General features: G+C 31.6%; 1 protein-coding gene across 3 annotated transcripts in view; it reads right to left on the bottom strand.

The window, feature by feature from the left end:
• Nucleotides 1–262: 262 nt before the first annotated feature.
• LOC129974854 (arginine kinase) overlaps nucleotides 263–14,309 on the bottom strand; it is a 40,034-nt gene continuing 25,987 nt past the window's right edge. For all 3 annotated transcript variants that reach the window (XM_056087618.1, XM_056087620.1, XM_056087619.1), the window contains exons 3-7: nucleotides 11,505–11,764; nucleotides 7,384–7,532; nucleotides 6,178–6,343; nucleotides 2,010–2,193; nucleotides 263–626 (exon numbers count right to left, since the gene is read on the bottom strand). In XM_056087618.1, coding sequence (XP_055943593.1) covers nucleotides 481–626; nucleotides 2,010–2,193; nucleotides 6,178–6,343; nucleotides 7,384–7,532; nucleotides 11,505–11,764 — 905 coding nt within the window. In that variant the 3' untranslated portion in view covers nucleotides 263–480. The remainder of the gene's footprint in view (nucleotides 627–2,009; nucleotides 2,194–6,177; nucleotides 6,344–7,383; nucleotides 7,533–11,504; nucleotides 11,765–14,309) is intronic.

The raw sequence follows: 14,309 nt of genomic DNA, 5'->3' as shown, positions 1-14,309 counted from the left end.
TCAAGCAATACTGCGAAATTTGTATTTCTAGTTCTTTTGTAGATAATTTAATGTCGCATTTCAAATGTAATAATGTTAAATGATATCTCATTAGATGCTGAGAAAATAGCTACACATGTAAAAGAAAAAAGATATATATTTATTTCTCATACTTCTTTACAGAACTGGTTACATATTTTGGTAAATTGTAGTACTATATGTAAGGTGTAATAATGGCTATATAACACAATGTTTTTTTACTGCACAAAAAAATAACCACATCTGTACACAAAAAGAATCTTTATTTCCCCCCTCTTTTTTAAATATAATAAGATCTCTAAATAAATAAGTTTTTAAATAACATAAATGACTTTAGTTTTCTTTTGCCGACGGTTAAGAGTGGTTCTCTTCCCTCCTTCCCCAGAAAGAAATGTCCTTGATATGAGAGGCCGCAAATGTTTTCGTATGAAAGGTTTTTACATCGTGTGACTGATAATGAACTTAGGCAGCAGCCTTCTCCATCTTGATCATCTCGAGGATGCCGTCCTGCATCTCCTTGACGGCCTGGTACTCGGTCAGACCCATTCGCCTCTTGTTGGAGATATCATAGACACCACCCTCGCTTTCGGTGTGCTCACCACGGGTGCCTGTGGGGAGGAAAAAATACTTAATTTAGAATCATGCCATCTTGTACAAAACATGACAAAATACTTAGAACATAAATTTTATATATATAATGATATTTTAATTCTAATTTCAATTTAATTAATTTCCAAAACTTTATCTTAATTTAGCCCATTGTAACTTCATTCTAAAATATTCTCTTATTTCGTGATCCAATTCCACTTTCGGTTTAATTAATTCCTTTGTAAAAATAATGCGCCATCAGTAGTACTACGTATCAAATGAAAGTGATCTCTTCGGTGCCCTTGAAAAGGTGTCAAAGGTCATCACGTGTAATGAATTGGCGTGTGGTCGGAAATCCCATGTTATATAAGACTAGTGATCATTTGTTTCGTCCCTCTTTGCTCTTTCTTACTTCTGTTTTTGTGCCTCACTGCGTCTGCTTGTAAATAAATTGCTTTCCCGAGATGGATATTAAAGAGAGAATAAAACGAAAGTAAAAATACAATGTCTCATCTATGTCTTCAAACCTTTACTCTGCTTCAACCAAAATAATGTTATATATATATATATATATATATATATATATATATATATATATATATATATATATATATATATCAAAGGACTCCCTAAAAGAATCTCCTATTGGAAAAACTGGGGTAATCCACTTTCAGAGTTGTTAGAAAGTTGCCATTTCCTATTTCACCCTCTTTTTGATATGAAATTCTCGTTCAATGCGTCTCTCCATCTTTAACCCTCTAAGTTGCAAGTTTAAAATAAGCTTGATACTTTTAAGCTAAAAAATGCCGGCGTCCTGGCATAGGGGTAGCGTTTCTTCCCCGTGATCTGGATGTCCTGGGTTCGAGTCCCGGTTCAGGCATGGTTGTTCTTCTTCTGTTCTATCTGTGAGATGTGTAAATGTGCCCCCTGTAAAAAGGGGTTGTGCAAGTGAATGTGATGCGTGAGTAGCTAAGACGGACTCTTGGCCCTAGTTGGCGCTACTAAAAACAAGAGACGCTCCCTTGGCTTAAAATCAAGCCAAGGGAGCTTGTCCATGGCAAGTGCCATTATAAACAACAACAAGCTAAAAAATGATTGATGGTGAAGGAAACTATATTGCACAGCACAATACATTTTATCCATTTACAGATTTATTTTAAAAAAATCCACCCACTACAGTTTTAAAATCATTTTTATGATTATATATTGTTATTAAATGAACATTTATTTTTTGGAAACATTTTTCGTCATAGTAATAGTTGAGGTGTTGCACGTTGGATGAAAAGTGTACATGACTGTTTAAATCATCTGCTAGAATGAAAACCTCTTTTTTTCAATCTGTGGCAATGAATATATTAGAAAAAGTTTAATATTCTTAGAAACAGAAATAGACTTATTCTCACCTCTGACTTGGAGATTGAACTTAGCTGCGATGTCATCCAAAACCTTCTTGTCCTTGGCGAGCTTGGGCAGGGCGATATGGACTGAAGCACGGATGGTGGTTCCCAAGTTAGTGGGGCAGAAAGTCAAGTAGCCCAGACGGTCATCCCGAGAGAATGGAAGCTTGGCTTCAATAGTTTTCACAGCCTGTTGGAATACAATGTAAAATAATTGTTAAAAATGATGTAAATCAATAGTAACATAAAAATTGCTCAATAATATATAAAAACTAATTGTGGAAGGAATTTAATAAACTTCGAATTTTAAATTGATATTTACTATTAATGTTAGCAATTTAGATATCTATCTCTGTTTCGGTTAAATCTGTGAATCTCTGAATAGATCGTCTGTTATTCTACAGATTCACTTGTATGTGAGAGTAGTAATTCGAAAATTTCATTCAAGCTAGATAGTTTCCATCTGAATTGTGAATAATTTTAGACTCAAAAGGCGAAAAGGATTTATTTTTATGTCCATGCATATGTGAATATGTTTTATTTGTTAAAATTCAATGTGCTTTGTCAGTCTTTTCATTCGAAAGCTTTGTTTGGGAACAAATTAGAAAAATTAAATTTTGTATGACATTTTGGCAACAAAATTGTTGATATATATTGGATTTTCGATGCAATCGATTCATTGTTAGATGTCTAAAATGTAAGTTGGACTAAATGTAAGTTTTTACTGCAATGCGAAGTTAAAATAAAATGCACCTCATTACAAAAATGCGTGAAATACTCGAGGGAAAACAACTCCATTGAATGAATACAACACATTCCTAAATCCGCTAGCCGAAGAGTGATACAATCCCTATTAGCTCAAGATATTTTTCGGCACCTCCACGATGCTTTTCGATATTTTTAATGTTGGATATAATCGTAGAGATATCATTTTTGAGCCTTTTTGCTAATAGGGGAAAGCTGTTACAGCGTTCAATTTTTTATGTTCTCTTTTACTAAATAATTTTTATCAAATAAATTGTAAAATCTCTATTTATCTATTTAGTGAGGCTTTATAAATTGCATTTTAACATATCTGTCACCAAAGAATTTTTGCATCCATTATATTTTATTTGCCTGATACTAAAAATGTCTTCTCATTTACATCTTCGCATTGTTTCCGAAAAACTATTTCTAGAAGTGCTATGACAAAGACACAAAGTTTACAATTGAAGTTTGTGGAACAAAAGCACCTGTTCAAAATCAAAAATGAAACTCTTTCAGCAGTTGTTAGTAGTGGTATTTGGGCCATTACCTATCAAGAAAGATGGAACAGCGCTGAAATTAACTGAGATAAGGACTTAATCGCTTAGTGGGCTCGCAGCCAAAGGAACGAATGCAAGTGTCTTAGAATAGTTTTACAATGTCAAGAGAAGCACAGACACCTGATGGAGTCCGCGTTTTTGCACTGGTGTTCTTATTGGCATGATTTCAAATTCCATTGAACTTGAAGTTTCATTTTACGGTTCTGGCTTGAGATTATAAACTGAGAAATGTTAACAGCTGCTTTTTAACTAGAAAATTACTGAAAAGTTCTTTATTTAGCTTTTTTACTGGCAAAACATTTTTACACTGAATCAATTGCTCTACAAGAGTTTTATTGTTTGTATTCAAATCTAAATGAATTAATTATTTTCTAACTTTATGTTGAAGACTTCCTTTCTTTTTTAAAAACTCTTTAGTGATATATCCGTAAACTTCATTATCCATTTTTAATAGAAAAAAGGTATTAAAAAAGAGATGCTACAATAGAATCTTATTTTTATGACAAATTTGCCTGAAAGAAAAACTGATAATTCTCGAAATGTTATATGAAATTCTGCAGCTGTATCGTATTTATTGTAACACAGAATCATATTATAATAAATACGATACCATCCAGAACTGCCTGACGTTTTAATTAATTCCCAATGAATTGCAGATTAGTATCACCAGTTTTCCTTTAATATCAGCTTATATATGAAATTTTTCTTGTAACTGGATATTAAAATCCTATTTTTATATTTAAAGATACTTCATTTTAATCAGCTTATACATGGAAATTTTTCAGGTAACTAGATACTAAAAATTCTAAATAAACATAAAATCCTATTTTCATATTTAAAGATACTTCGTTTTAATCTGAATTAGTATTCTTTGCAATAATGCTTGTCCGTGTTTATACACAGGAGTGATTTGCCTTCGTTTTCAAAATCAACGCGCTCAATAATTATCTTTAAGATCTATATCCTTTTTGAGGAGGGGAAACCATGATTATGTGAATAAGAAATGGTCAGCCGGCGACCTGGCATAGGGGTAGCGCGTCTTCCCCGTGGTCTGGCGTCCTGGGTTCGAGTCCCGGTTCGGGCATGGTTGTTCTTCATCTGTTCTATCTGTGAGATGTGTGAATGTGCCCCCCGGTAAAAAGGGGGTTGTGCAAGCGAATGTGATGCATGAGTAGCTAAGATGTACTCTTGGCACTAGTTGGCGCTACTAAAGCAAGAGATGCTCCTTTGGTTTAAAATCGTTGACTTCGTCAGCGAGCTTGTCCATGGTGAGTGGACAAGCTCGTTGGACATCTGTTGTTGTTTATAATGGCAAGTGCCATTACAAACAACAAACAACAACAGAAGCTGTCGGATAATTAATCGGCTCTTTGTAAAGACTTCTCTGAAAAGTCTGGCAATAATGGTGTGGTTATGTTGAGTATATCTAGATAGCGTGTTGTAGTTTCCTACGTGGGAAGCTAGTTCACGGACTAGTGATTCTGTAATATAGCCAACCTTAGTACTGGTGTCGGCTAGTCTTTCATATGCACCAAATCGGAGGCATATTTTGATTTCATTAGGAGTCCTATTTAATATCCAACTTCAGTCTGGCCAATGTTGGACTGTATCTTTATAAAGGGACTTCAGAGAGGGAGAGGAATAAGAAATATACAGTACACTCCCGAGTATTCAGTCCAATGTGATGGATGCGGAGGCTGAAAACGAAACAAACCGGAGGTCTATGAGCTCATTTCTTTGCCCACCAATACCAAATGACAAAGTTTTTTATACCAAAACTCATATTAAGTATTTTCTCACCTCTTATTGAGTCCTCCATTAATCTCAAGACACGTAGAAAGTGAACGCAGCAGCGGCAAGGTGAATCATAGAAGCAGTTGCCGGTAACGTGTCGAGTTAAAATAGAAGGCTCTGTACTGGCAGTTTATATATTACGCTTCACATTTCAAGAATTTAATAGAGGAAAAATAAGTTAAAGGATATAAAGTGTTCACATTTTAACATAAATTCTGTAATGCCTAACTTCCATGCAGGAAAGATAAGCAAAACATTAACGTAAATATAAGAGCCAAAACTTACAGATTTTACTTATCCCCCCGGGGGCACCTCGAAATAAGGATGAGATGCTTCCGGTATGATGGTTGGATCTCGCCACCCTGGAGGGTACACTAATAGGTGGGAGATCTCACTCCTCCCATCAATGACGGGACGTATTTCCTTCGGGGAGAGTTGTACCGTGGCCGGTGATGGCCCTTAGGACTCAACCACAGTTCCCACCAGTGTTGCTGTTGCGGCGGTCCGGTCATTCAGCCTTATGGATTAAATCCGTGTGCCTTCGTGGCAGGTAGGAGAGTTAGTTGGTTGACTTACAGATTTTATTTTTTGAAAAAGTCCTTAATACATGATTGCTTCTGCATTTAAGTTCAACCTTAGGGCTAAAATGCATTGGCAACATTTCCAGGACTTTAGCAATGTTGCCAATGCCCTCCTCATTTAATTACGATAAAATAAAACGGCCGGATAATAAGGAAGCGGATAATCGCGAATCTGTTACTCGGGATTGTACTGTATAATTATTGGATAATGAAAAATAATTTATGAAGCGATTGTCGAAGAAATAAGTGGAATAAATTCCAGAGTTTCATAAGTGCTTAAAGGTGATTTTGTGTATCACTTGGTTACAAAAATAAACTAAAAAGCAAATTTTAATATCCTACTCAACCATTTTTAGTTAGAGAATATTAAAAAAAAACTTCAATTCATTTTTTTGTCAATGATAACTGGGGTGTGACGTAGAGTCACTGAAGTCATCTAGTGCCTTTTACAGAAAATCAAAGAATTGACGGAGAAGAAGTCTTGGGACAACTTACTTTGACTAGACGTTCGAATACGGCCTTGAGGTCACCTCCCTTCTGCATGGAGATGATGCGGAGATGATCCTCTTCATTGCACCAGACCAAGAAGGTCTTGGCGTCATTGTGGAAGATACCACGGCCGGTGGGCCAGTATCGGCAAGCGTTAGCAGCTTGCAAGAATCTAAAAAGAAGAGAAATTCGTTTTAGTTTTTAAGAATTTTAAATTGGCTGCATCAAAAGTAGACTCGATATGTTTAAAGAATATGCGCGTAATGTTGTCATTTACTTAAACAGGATCATATGGGAAAAGAGATCTCGAGTTTTTGTTATATATTCAGGGAAACCCTTTTTGTCATTTGATTTGATTTGTAAGAGCTTTTATTTGATAATTACAAGCATTTTAGGGAGCTTTAACTTGATTTTTGCACTCACACAGTTTTATAATATGTTGAAGAACGAGTACAAGTGTAAATAAATTAAAATGCATTTTCCATGTCTTTATATCAAGCTTCCATCTTAAAAATTACATTTTAGAAAAATTATCAAAAAAAAAAAAAATCTTTCTCAAACCAATAATTAAATGTAATTACTTTTTATTTTATTGTTAAGTGTTGCATTTCATATATTAAATGTAATTATTTGGATTTGCTCTAAAAATTATAAAATGGTACTTTAAAATTTTTTTCTAAGGGAAAAAACATAATTTTTAATTAATTATCCATAAAGATTATAATGTATTCGCTGAGAATTTGTAATGGCGGTAATGCAGAAATAAGACAACAAGGTGTGAAAGAAACGTCTATAGTGGCATTCAAAATAGGTTAATATAAGATTAAAAAATAATTGATCATGTTACTGTGAAATATTTCCATATATAAACGTTAAGCCCAATTTTTCATATTTATTAGTTATTTTTCATGTTATCCAGGCAATATTACAATTATTCAATTATCCAGACAAATATGTTATCCAGTTATTTTTCCCAATTTTTCATGTTATCCAGGCAGAACTATAGTATGACAAATATCATATACATTGTGAAGTATATAAATTCGAAAATCAAAAATTTATTTTGTTTGAGAGATTCGACAAATTGCCCAGATCTCTGGTTTATAACATAAGCTTTTTTAATCTGCTTTATTTCTTTAATTATCCATTCTTCCCTGAAATATAATTATGTTTGTATCTTTCTTTTCATTTTACACTCATTCAGATCCTTACCTGTCACCCTCCTTGAAGAGGAAGTGGTCATCAATAAGTTGTTGCTGAGTTGCCTTGTCCATGCCGGTCAAGGGGTAGTACTTGCCCTTCAGCTCACCTTCGAAAGTATTGAAGATGGCGACGACCTTCTCTTCCATTTCTTTGTAGTTCTGAAATGATAACAATTTTGCTTCATCATACACTTAATCAATATAATCTAATTTTCCCATTTATAAAAACAAAAGAATTTCATGCATGAGGATGATAAAATTAATTTCATCCTCATCATAGAATACCAATTGATTGTTTAAAATTAATTTCATCCTCATCATTGAATACTAATTGATTGTTTAAAATTAATTTCATCCTCATTAACAAACATCAATTGATCGTTTGAAACAATTAAAAGTTACTACGGAATATGAACTTATTGAAGTATCCGAAATAATATAGTCCCTTAAAGATATAAACTTAATAATTATTAAGACATCTGGAAGCAAAACTTTAATGTTGATCGTTTTGTTGCGAGACTGTATTTACAAATTAGTAAACCTTACTGAATGCAAAACTATTTTTAAATTGTGATAGATCGTGCACAGGAAAGTTTAAGCGGTCTTACACTTATTCAGGATATGTTGATAGCCATAAATATAAGAATAAATAATTGATAGATATTAATAGTCAGAAGTTAGAGTCAATGCGTACGACAATAAATATATAATTGTCAAATAATTAAACGTTTAGATAAATTTGCTTGTTTTAAAATGTTATTGTACTACTGTGAGCAAAAATTATTTAGATAATTTATTTGATTGAGTCTTTAAGATGCGATTGCTGCTTCCTAAAAATAAAATTTTCTGCGAAGACATGATTGATAGATGGCAATGCTGTAACCCATATTGACTGCCTCGAATGTTCGTAATTCATAAAAGCGTGAAAAAAAATGTAACTTTGTTGTGGTTGCAATGCGAGGGCAGAAGTCGCAACGTTAGGGTTCGTAGTCGCGTAACTTAACCACTAGACAAAAGCGATCACTTGTATTCGGAACTTGTTAACTGGCTTATGAATCTACCACCACAACTTCTCTATAATAAACATCTTTTGAATCTCTGCATTACGGGAGCCTTATTATTTAAATAAGTAAGGGCTTGAAGTAAGTGAATAAAATTTCGTCATTAATTTGTACGTTTGTAAAAGACGTACAATCCAAGTAGCACATAATATCGTATAATATAAAATCTTCAAAAGAAATATTATAAAATGTTTTTACAATATTGAAACAATGAATTTTATAATAAACAGTATTTTTTTAGTTGATATTAAACAATGTTATGTAATACTGCATAATATTACACAGTATTATATAATATTATATGATGCCGAAAATCCAAAATTTACTTAAGCGGATGGCGAATATTTGTTAAATCCGAATTTGCTTCTCTTGAATATATCACGAGATATTATTTGTCACTGGGTGGATTTGTATTATATTTATAAAGTTTTTATTGGTGTTAAAACACCTCTACGTAACATTTTATAATTCGGAATTTGTAAATATTACCTTACCAAAAAATTATTCCCAAAGTTTTCAATAAATGCTCCAATAAGTGAAAATCAATGATTCTGAGGGTAAAATATATATTATTTGTGGAAATAATTATAAAAAGAAATAGGCACGATCCCCTACAGCCGATCTAGGTGGGGCTCTGGGGTGCAGTACTAGCATTTCCTTCTTCATTGAGTTGGATCCATACTCATATCTGCTTCACTCAAGGAATTTTCACCCTCCCTACCATCTTTCTCCCGTTAAGGTCGAAGAAAAATGCAGATAAATAAAATATGCAAAACTTCTCTCAAAGTGATATTTATTTTACCGAAAATATTACGATTCATGAATAGGGACTTACTGATTAGCTCTCGAGTTTAATATTAGAAATTACCATTGCAATCAGTCTCTGTAAATCTATGTTTTTGTCTGGACCAGAAACCAGAAATCATAACAAATAAAATTTATTTACAGACGTCGAACATTTTTGTTATATTTAAATGATAAATTACATTCAGTAGTTACTGTTATTTTATAAAAATAAATGTAATCATTCCAAATGACGAAGGTGAACTAAACATAAAATGAAAAAAGATATATCGGATTTTTAAATTTCAATTCGTTTAATGTATAAACCTACATTCGAGATATTTGATAGCTCAGAGTCATAAATTCATAGCCACGTTGTATATACACAACTTGCTGCTATTCAAGAAACGCTTGGTGGCTAACTTAAAAATTTCAAAGCATATTTATTGCTTCGTGTGCACCAGACAATTGTTTCGGAGTATCGCATACCTCAGCTTTTTAGCATCTGCTGACGAGATTATTTATTCTCTATTGTCTGGTCTACAATAATACGCCGTCGTTTCAACAGCCAATGATTTCTGCACTGCCTGCCTTTCTTTAGAATGAGTTTCTACATTTTAATAAAAAACGAAACAATACGATGACAGTGATTCAACAGTCTTTCTAATTGACTTGTATGAGCATTTTGGATCATCTGTATTTCTTCGTCAGTCATTTTGTAAATTTCCTGTCAGTCACTTAGAATACACTGGAACATATAAATTCATTCCAGGAAGAATTACCTTGTATAAATCATCTTTGCAGTTTTGTTTAGGTATTTGTTTTGTTTTCTTGGAGTCCAGGAAATGTTCCGTCTGGTCATAAAAAATAGTCATAAACTTTAATGTCTCGTTGCGCCATTTTGATTTTGAATCTACTATTCATTCATCATGTCGAATTTTAATAGCTGTATAAAAAAAGTTCCAAAATGCTGATGACGATTAAGTATAATTTAATTTTTCGAAAACAAATTAAAGAAAGCAAATGCAGTGTGGAATATAAACATTTAACATGAGATCTAGATTTTATCTAGATTCTCGGGTAACTTTAATGAAAGTAATGGCGATTGTCTGTGATTTTTAACAGAGAGATACTAAATTATTTTTCTATAAAGTTAACAGGAAAAAACTTTTGGAGATAAGAGACTGTGAAACATTTTGTTTAATCGAAGATTGTGAAACATTTAAGACTTAATACATAACAAAACAATTTGTTTTGTATTATTCAAAAACTTAAAATTTTAAAAACATATTAAAGTTCAAACTCATACTGCAGCTTGAATTTGTCGTTAAATAAACTGTTTTCTTTTTTAACGTAGTTGTTCATATGCACATAATTCTGAATATGGGTTTCAAGTATGGCCTATTGATGTGGTTTATGATGATTTTTTGCCCTGACTCTGGAGGAGCTAGCATTGTGTTTCGAGACCATGGGAGTCCTAGAATCTGCTAGATGTATATCACAGTACAACGGTACAATCCAAGCCAACGGCTGATTTTAAGACATTAGAAAGGGAGGTAGGTCTGAGATCAGTTTTATATGCCTTAAGATGTCAAAGTTCTCCATTGATGTATCTTTCTCTATTACTTTCCTGAAACGGTAATGAAAAGTTGATTCCATTCTTTTCACTCATCATCTCCAGAGCTCCTCAGAGATTATTCAGAGATTTCACCCTCATCCAGAACATCGTCATCATTAGGAAATTCAAACAAAAATTATTTACAGTGATGAATTTATTGCTTTTGAATTTACATCTTGTGCTTGGATAACGAAGTTAATCAAAACTTCAGATCCAATGTTGGGACGTCACATAATTGTTGGTGGTATCTGAATATTTAATGCATGGATTCTTTGTCGATTTGCGGCACAATAGCAGGAATTTGGTTAGCGAACTTTTCAGATGACATTTGTAGCATTCAATAATGAATAAATTTATCAATTTTATACAGTGAGCTCATAAAGGTCTCAGTTATTAAAACTTATTTGTAAGAAGGCAGAGATGTGTTATTCAGTAAATATCCCCAACAAATTAAGTACTTTGAATTCTAGTTTGGATTTGTTTTAATTAAGGATTTATTGTATTACATCGGTCATAGGTGGCCTTTATTGCTACCATTCGAGTCATGGAACCCGGTTTTAATTAATCTATGGAATGAATTAAAGATATATTGTTGAAATTTCTGTTCTAAAACTTCTTAAGAACAAAATATTTGTTTCTTAAACGTTTAAACTAATATTTTTAACTTACAGCTTCGGTGAGGCAAGGGTTGAAGGCATATCCCTTCAAGCTGCGACCGCATCGCACCCTGGTGGAAACGACATATTCTCCAGTGGGGTCGACATTGACTAGAGTGTTGGTGTCACCGAAATCGGTGGGTGGATGCTTGTCAGTGGGCTTGAATCCCTCATGGTAGTCTTCGATGATGGGGTTGAAAATTGGGGCGAAAAGAGTGTAGGCTTCGGCATCAGGGGCATAGATACCGACACCACTGTCTAAGTTCTCAACACCTGGAATAAAAATTGGAGTTAAAGTTTTCGATAAAACTATTTAATCTTTTAAATGGCGGATAAAATTTGCTTAAAAGTTTTAATAAGAGATAAATATTATGTCCAAATGCATTGTTATTTTGAGCAGAGAAATAATTCAATCAGCAGAAATAGAAATAAAATAATAAAAAAAGAATCGATGGACATTTTTCTTTTCTTTCAAGGGATTCCATTCTGAAATTGAGGAGTTCGAAAGATGTGGAATAATGGAGTTTAGAATCAGAAATAATAATCAGAATACTTTTTTAAATGCCAGATTATATCATTATTTATGTTCATGAAAATAATGTGCATTGAAATAATTTTTTATTTTATTTTGTAAAACAATTAAAATTGTAAAATAAATTTTTAATGTAGATTCATTAGTTGGTACATTAGTATACATGAAAAAAAAAAATTATGGACTGCCATTTTTTAATTCGCAGATGAATATTTAATGATTATAAAAATCAGAATCGCCCCTAAAATGATTCTATTTGAAGAATGATTTCGTTTTCTTTAAATAAGAATTGTTTGTTTAAATCTCATAAAAATTAAAATATTAGTATTCTTTGTGCAGTTATTATTAGCATAAATACTGCTTTGAAGGAAGTAAATTTAGAGATTGAATAAATTTGTTTATATTTCTGATTAAGAAATGGTTGAATCTTTATCTTATAAATTAAGATATTTAATATAAATAAGGTGCCATGTTATTTAGCCTCTGACATCGTACTTAAAGAATAATTTATTAATATTTCATATTTGCTGAATAAGAAATTAAATAATGAAATATATTTTAAAAAGTTAATAAAAGTTAAAAAAAATAAATATTGTATGCTAAATACTTTATTAACTTAGAACAATTTAATACTCACAGAGGATAAATCAATTAAATTTGGAAACATTAAAAGTTAATTTATTAACTTAATCAAATTAGAATGTTTTTTGGGGATAAATTCAATGGCTAAAATATTTCAGAGTTGAAATTCTTCAAGTCCCCTGCTTTGATGGTAATCTGACAGTTTCATGTAAAATTGTTAGAAATTAGGGATCTAATATAGGTGAGAGATCTTGATAAAATGATAAATCACTGAAAATAGCAGGATATAGAAACATAAAAGAGCTTTATTAAGTATTTGGCTAACAAAAAATTCGACGAAATAATAATTTTGACTGAATACTTTAATGATAACTCTGAACTGAATTATGAGACTAGTTAATTGTCTTTCAAATTCCAGATTTGTCGTAATAAAGTTTAACTTCATATTTCTTCATTTAGCAGACAAAGTTAATATGTCATAACCTATGAATTCCAGTTAAGTTATTCATTGTAAGTTTTGTGTGTCAGTGGCCTAAATGATAAATGGCTACCAGACTAATGACTAGCGATTTTCTTCTTCTTTTTTTTTTCTTTTTCCCTTCATTGTTCGTAGAATGGGCGTTTATATAGAACACGATTTTTTTTTTTTTTGTCTTTTTAAGAAATATGTCTCATATTACTTGGATAAATGTTCCGGTTCGAAGTATGCATTGTAAAACTTCTCTTTCTAGTCAATTTAAAATTTTGTTTTTGTTAATTTGTTTAGACAGCCGATATTTTGGAAATGCTTTATTTTTACAAAAAGACAGATCTTCCTACACACATTATTTAATCTGTCACTTTCATAGTTATTTTAAAATGTGTAAAATATTTTTAATTAACTAATTAAACCAGTTACAGAAATTAGTTCAGATAGCAAACTTATTGCATTCCATTATTATTATTGATTCAATGAATCTTTTACTAAACTTTTGTATCAAAATATTTTCCATCATTCAATTTTATTAACTACATTATCCTTTTAATATTATTTTTGTTTCTTCAATATTAATTTTTTATTATATTGTCATAATGAATATGAAAAATTATTGCGAATACGTAAAGCGCCGAATTCTTGTATGCTATTTACTTTTCGATCAGGATATTTTATTTTCCTATTCATTATGCAAAAAATTTGTCATTTTTCAAAGAAAATCAGGAAACTTACTTTCTAAGAATAACGTCTTTTGTGCAAAATATAGTTTTTTTAAAAAAAAAATAATGTTTAGTCTGTTGAAAATTTGAATGCTTTAGTTCACAATCTCTGATACATTCATTTACTTGAGTGATGAAAAAAAATTAATTTCTCACATAGAAATGTTAGTGATAAAATCACTTGAAGTATTTTGGAATTGGAAAACAGAAGTTTCAAATATTGAAACTAATTTCATGCTTAGCGATAATTAAATTATTAAATAAGCACATCTCTGAATTCCAAACTAGCAAAGAAATTTCAGTTTTAATGCCCTTTCGAATAATTAAAATTACTTTTTCAACACTAAAAACATTATTAGTTGTTCATTTAACTAATAATATATGTAATATCTGTTTAGTAATTGGCAAATAAAAATAAATTAATGCAAAAAAATTTTAATGCCTTATTTCATACGTGATTCCATTTCGATTCACTTGAAGAAATATATAAGAGATATAAAGAAATATATA

The sequence above is a fragment of the Argiope bruennichi genome, chromosome 7 (assembly GCF_947563725.1).
Source record: "Argiope bruennichi chromosome 7, qqArgBrue1.1, whole genome shotgun sequence".
In the NCBI taxonomy this organism is placed as follows: Eukaryota; Metazoa; Arthropoda; class Arachnida; order Araneae; family Araneidae; genus Argiope; species Argiope bruennichi.
Note: the sequence above shows the minus strand (reverse complement) of the source record. Positions and strands in the feature narration are given on the sequence as shown.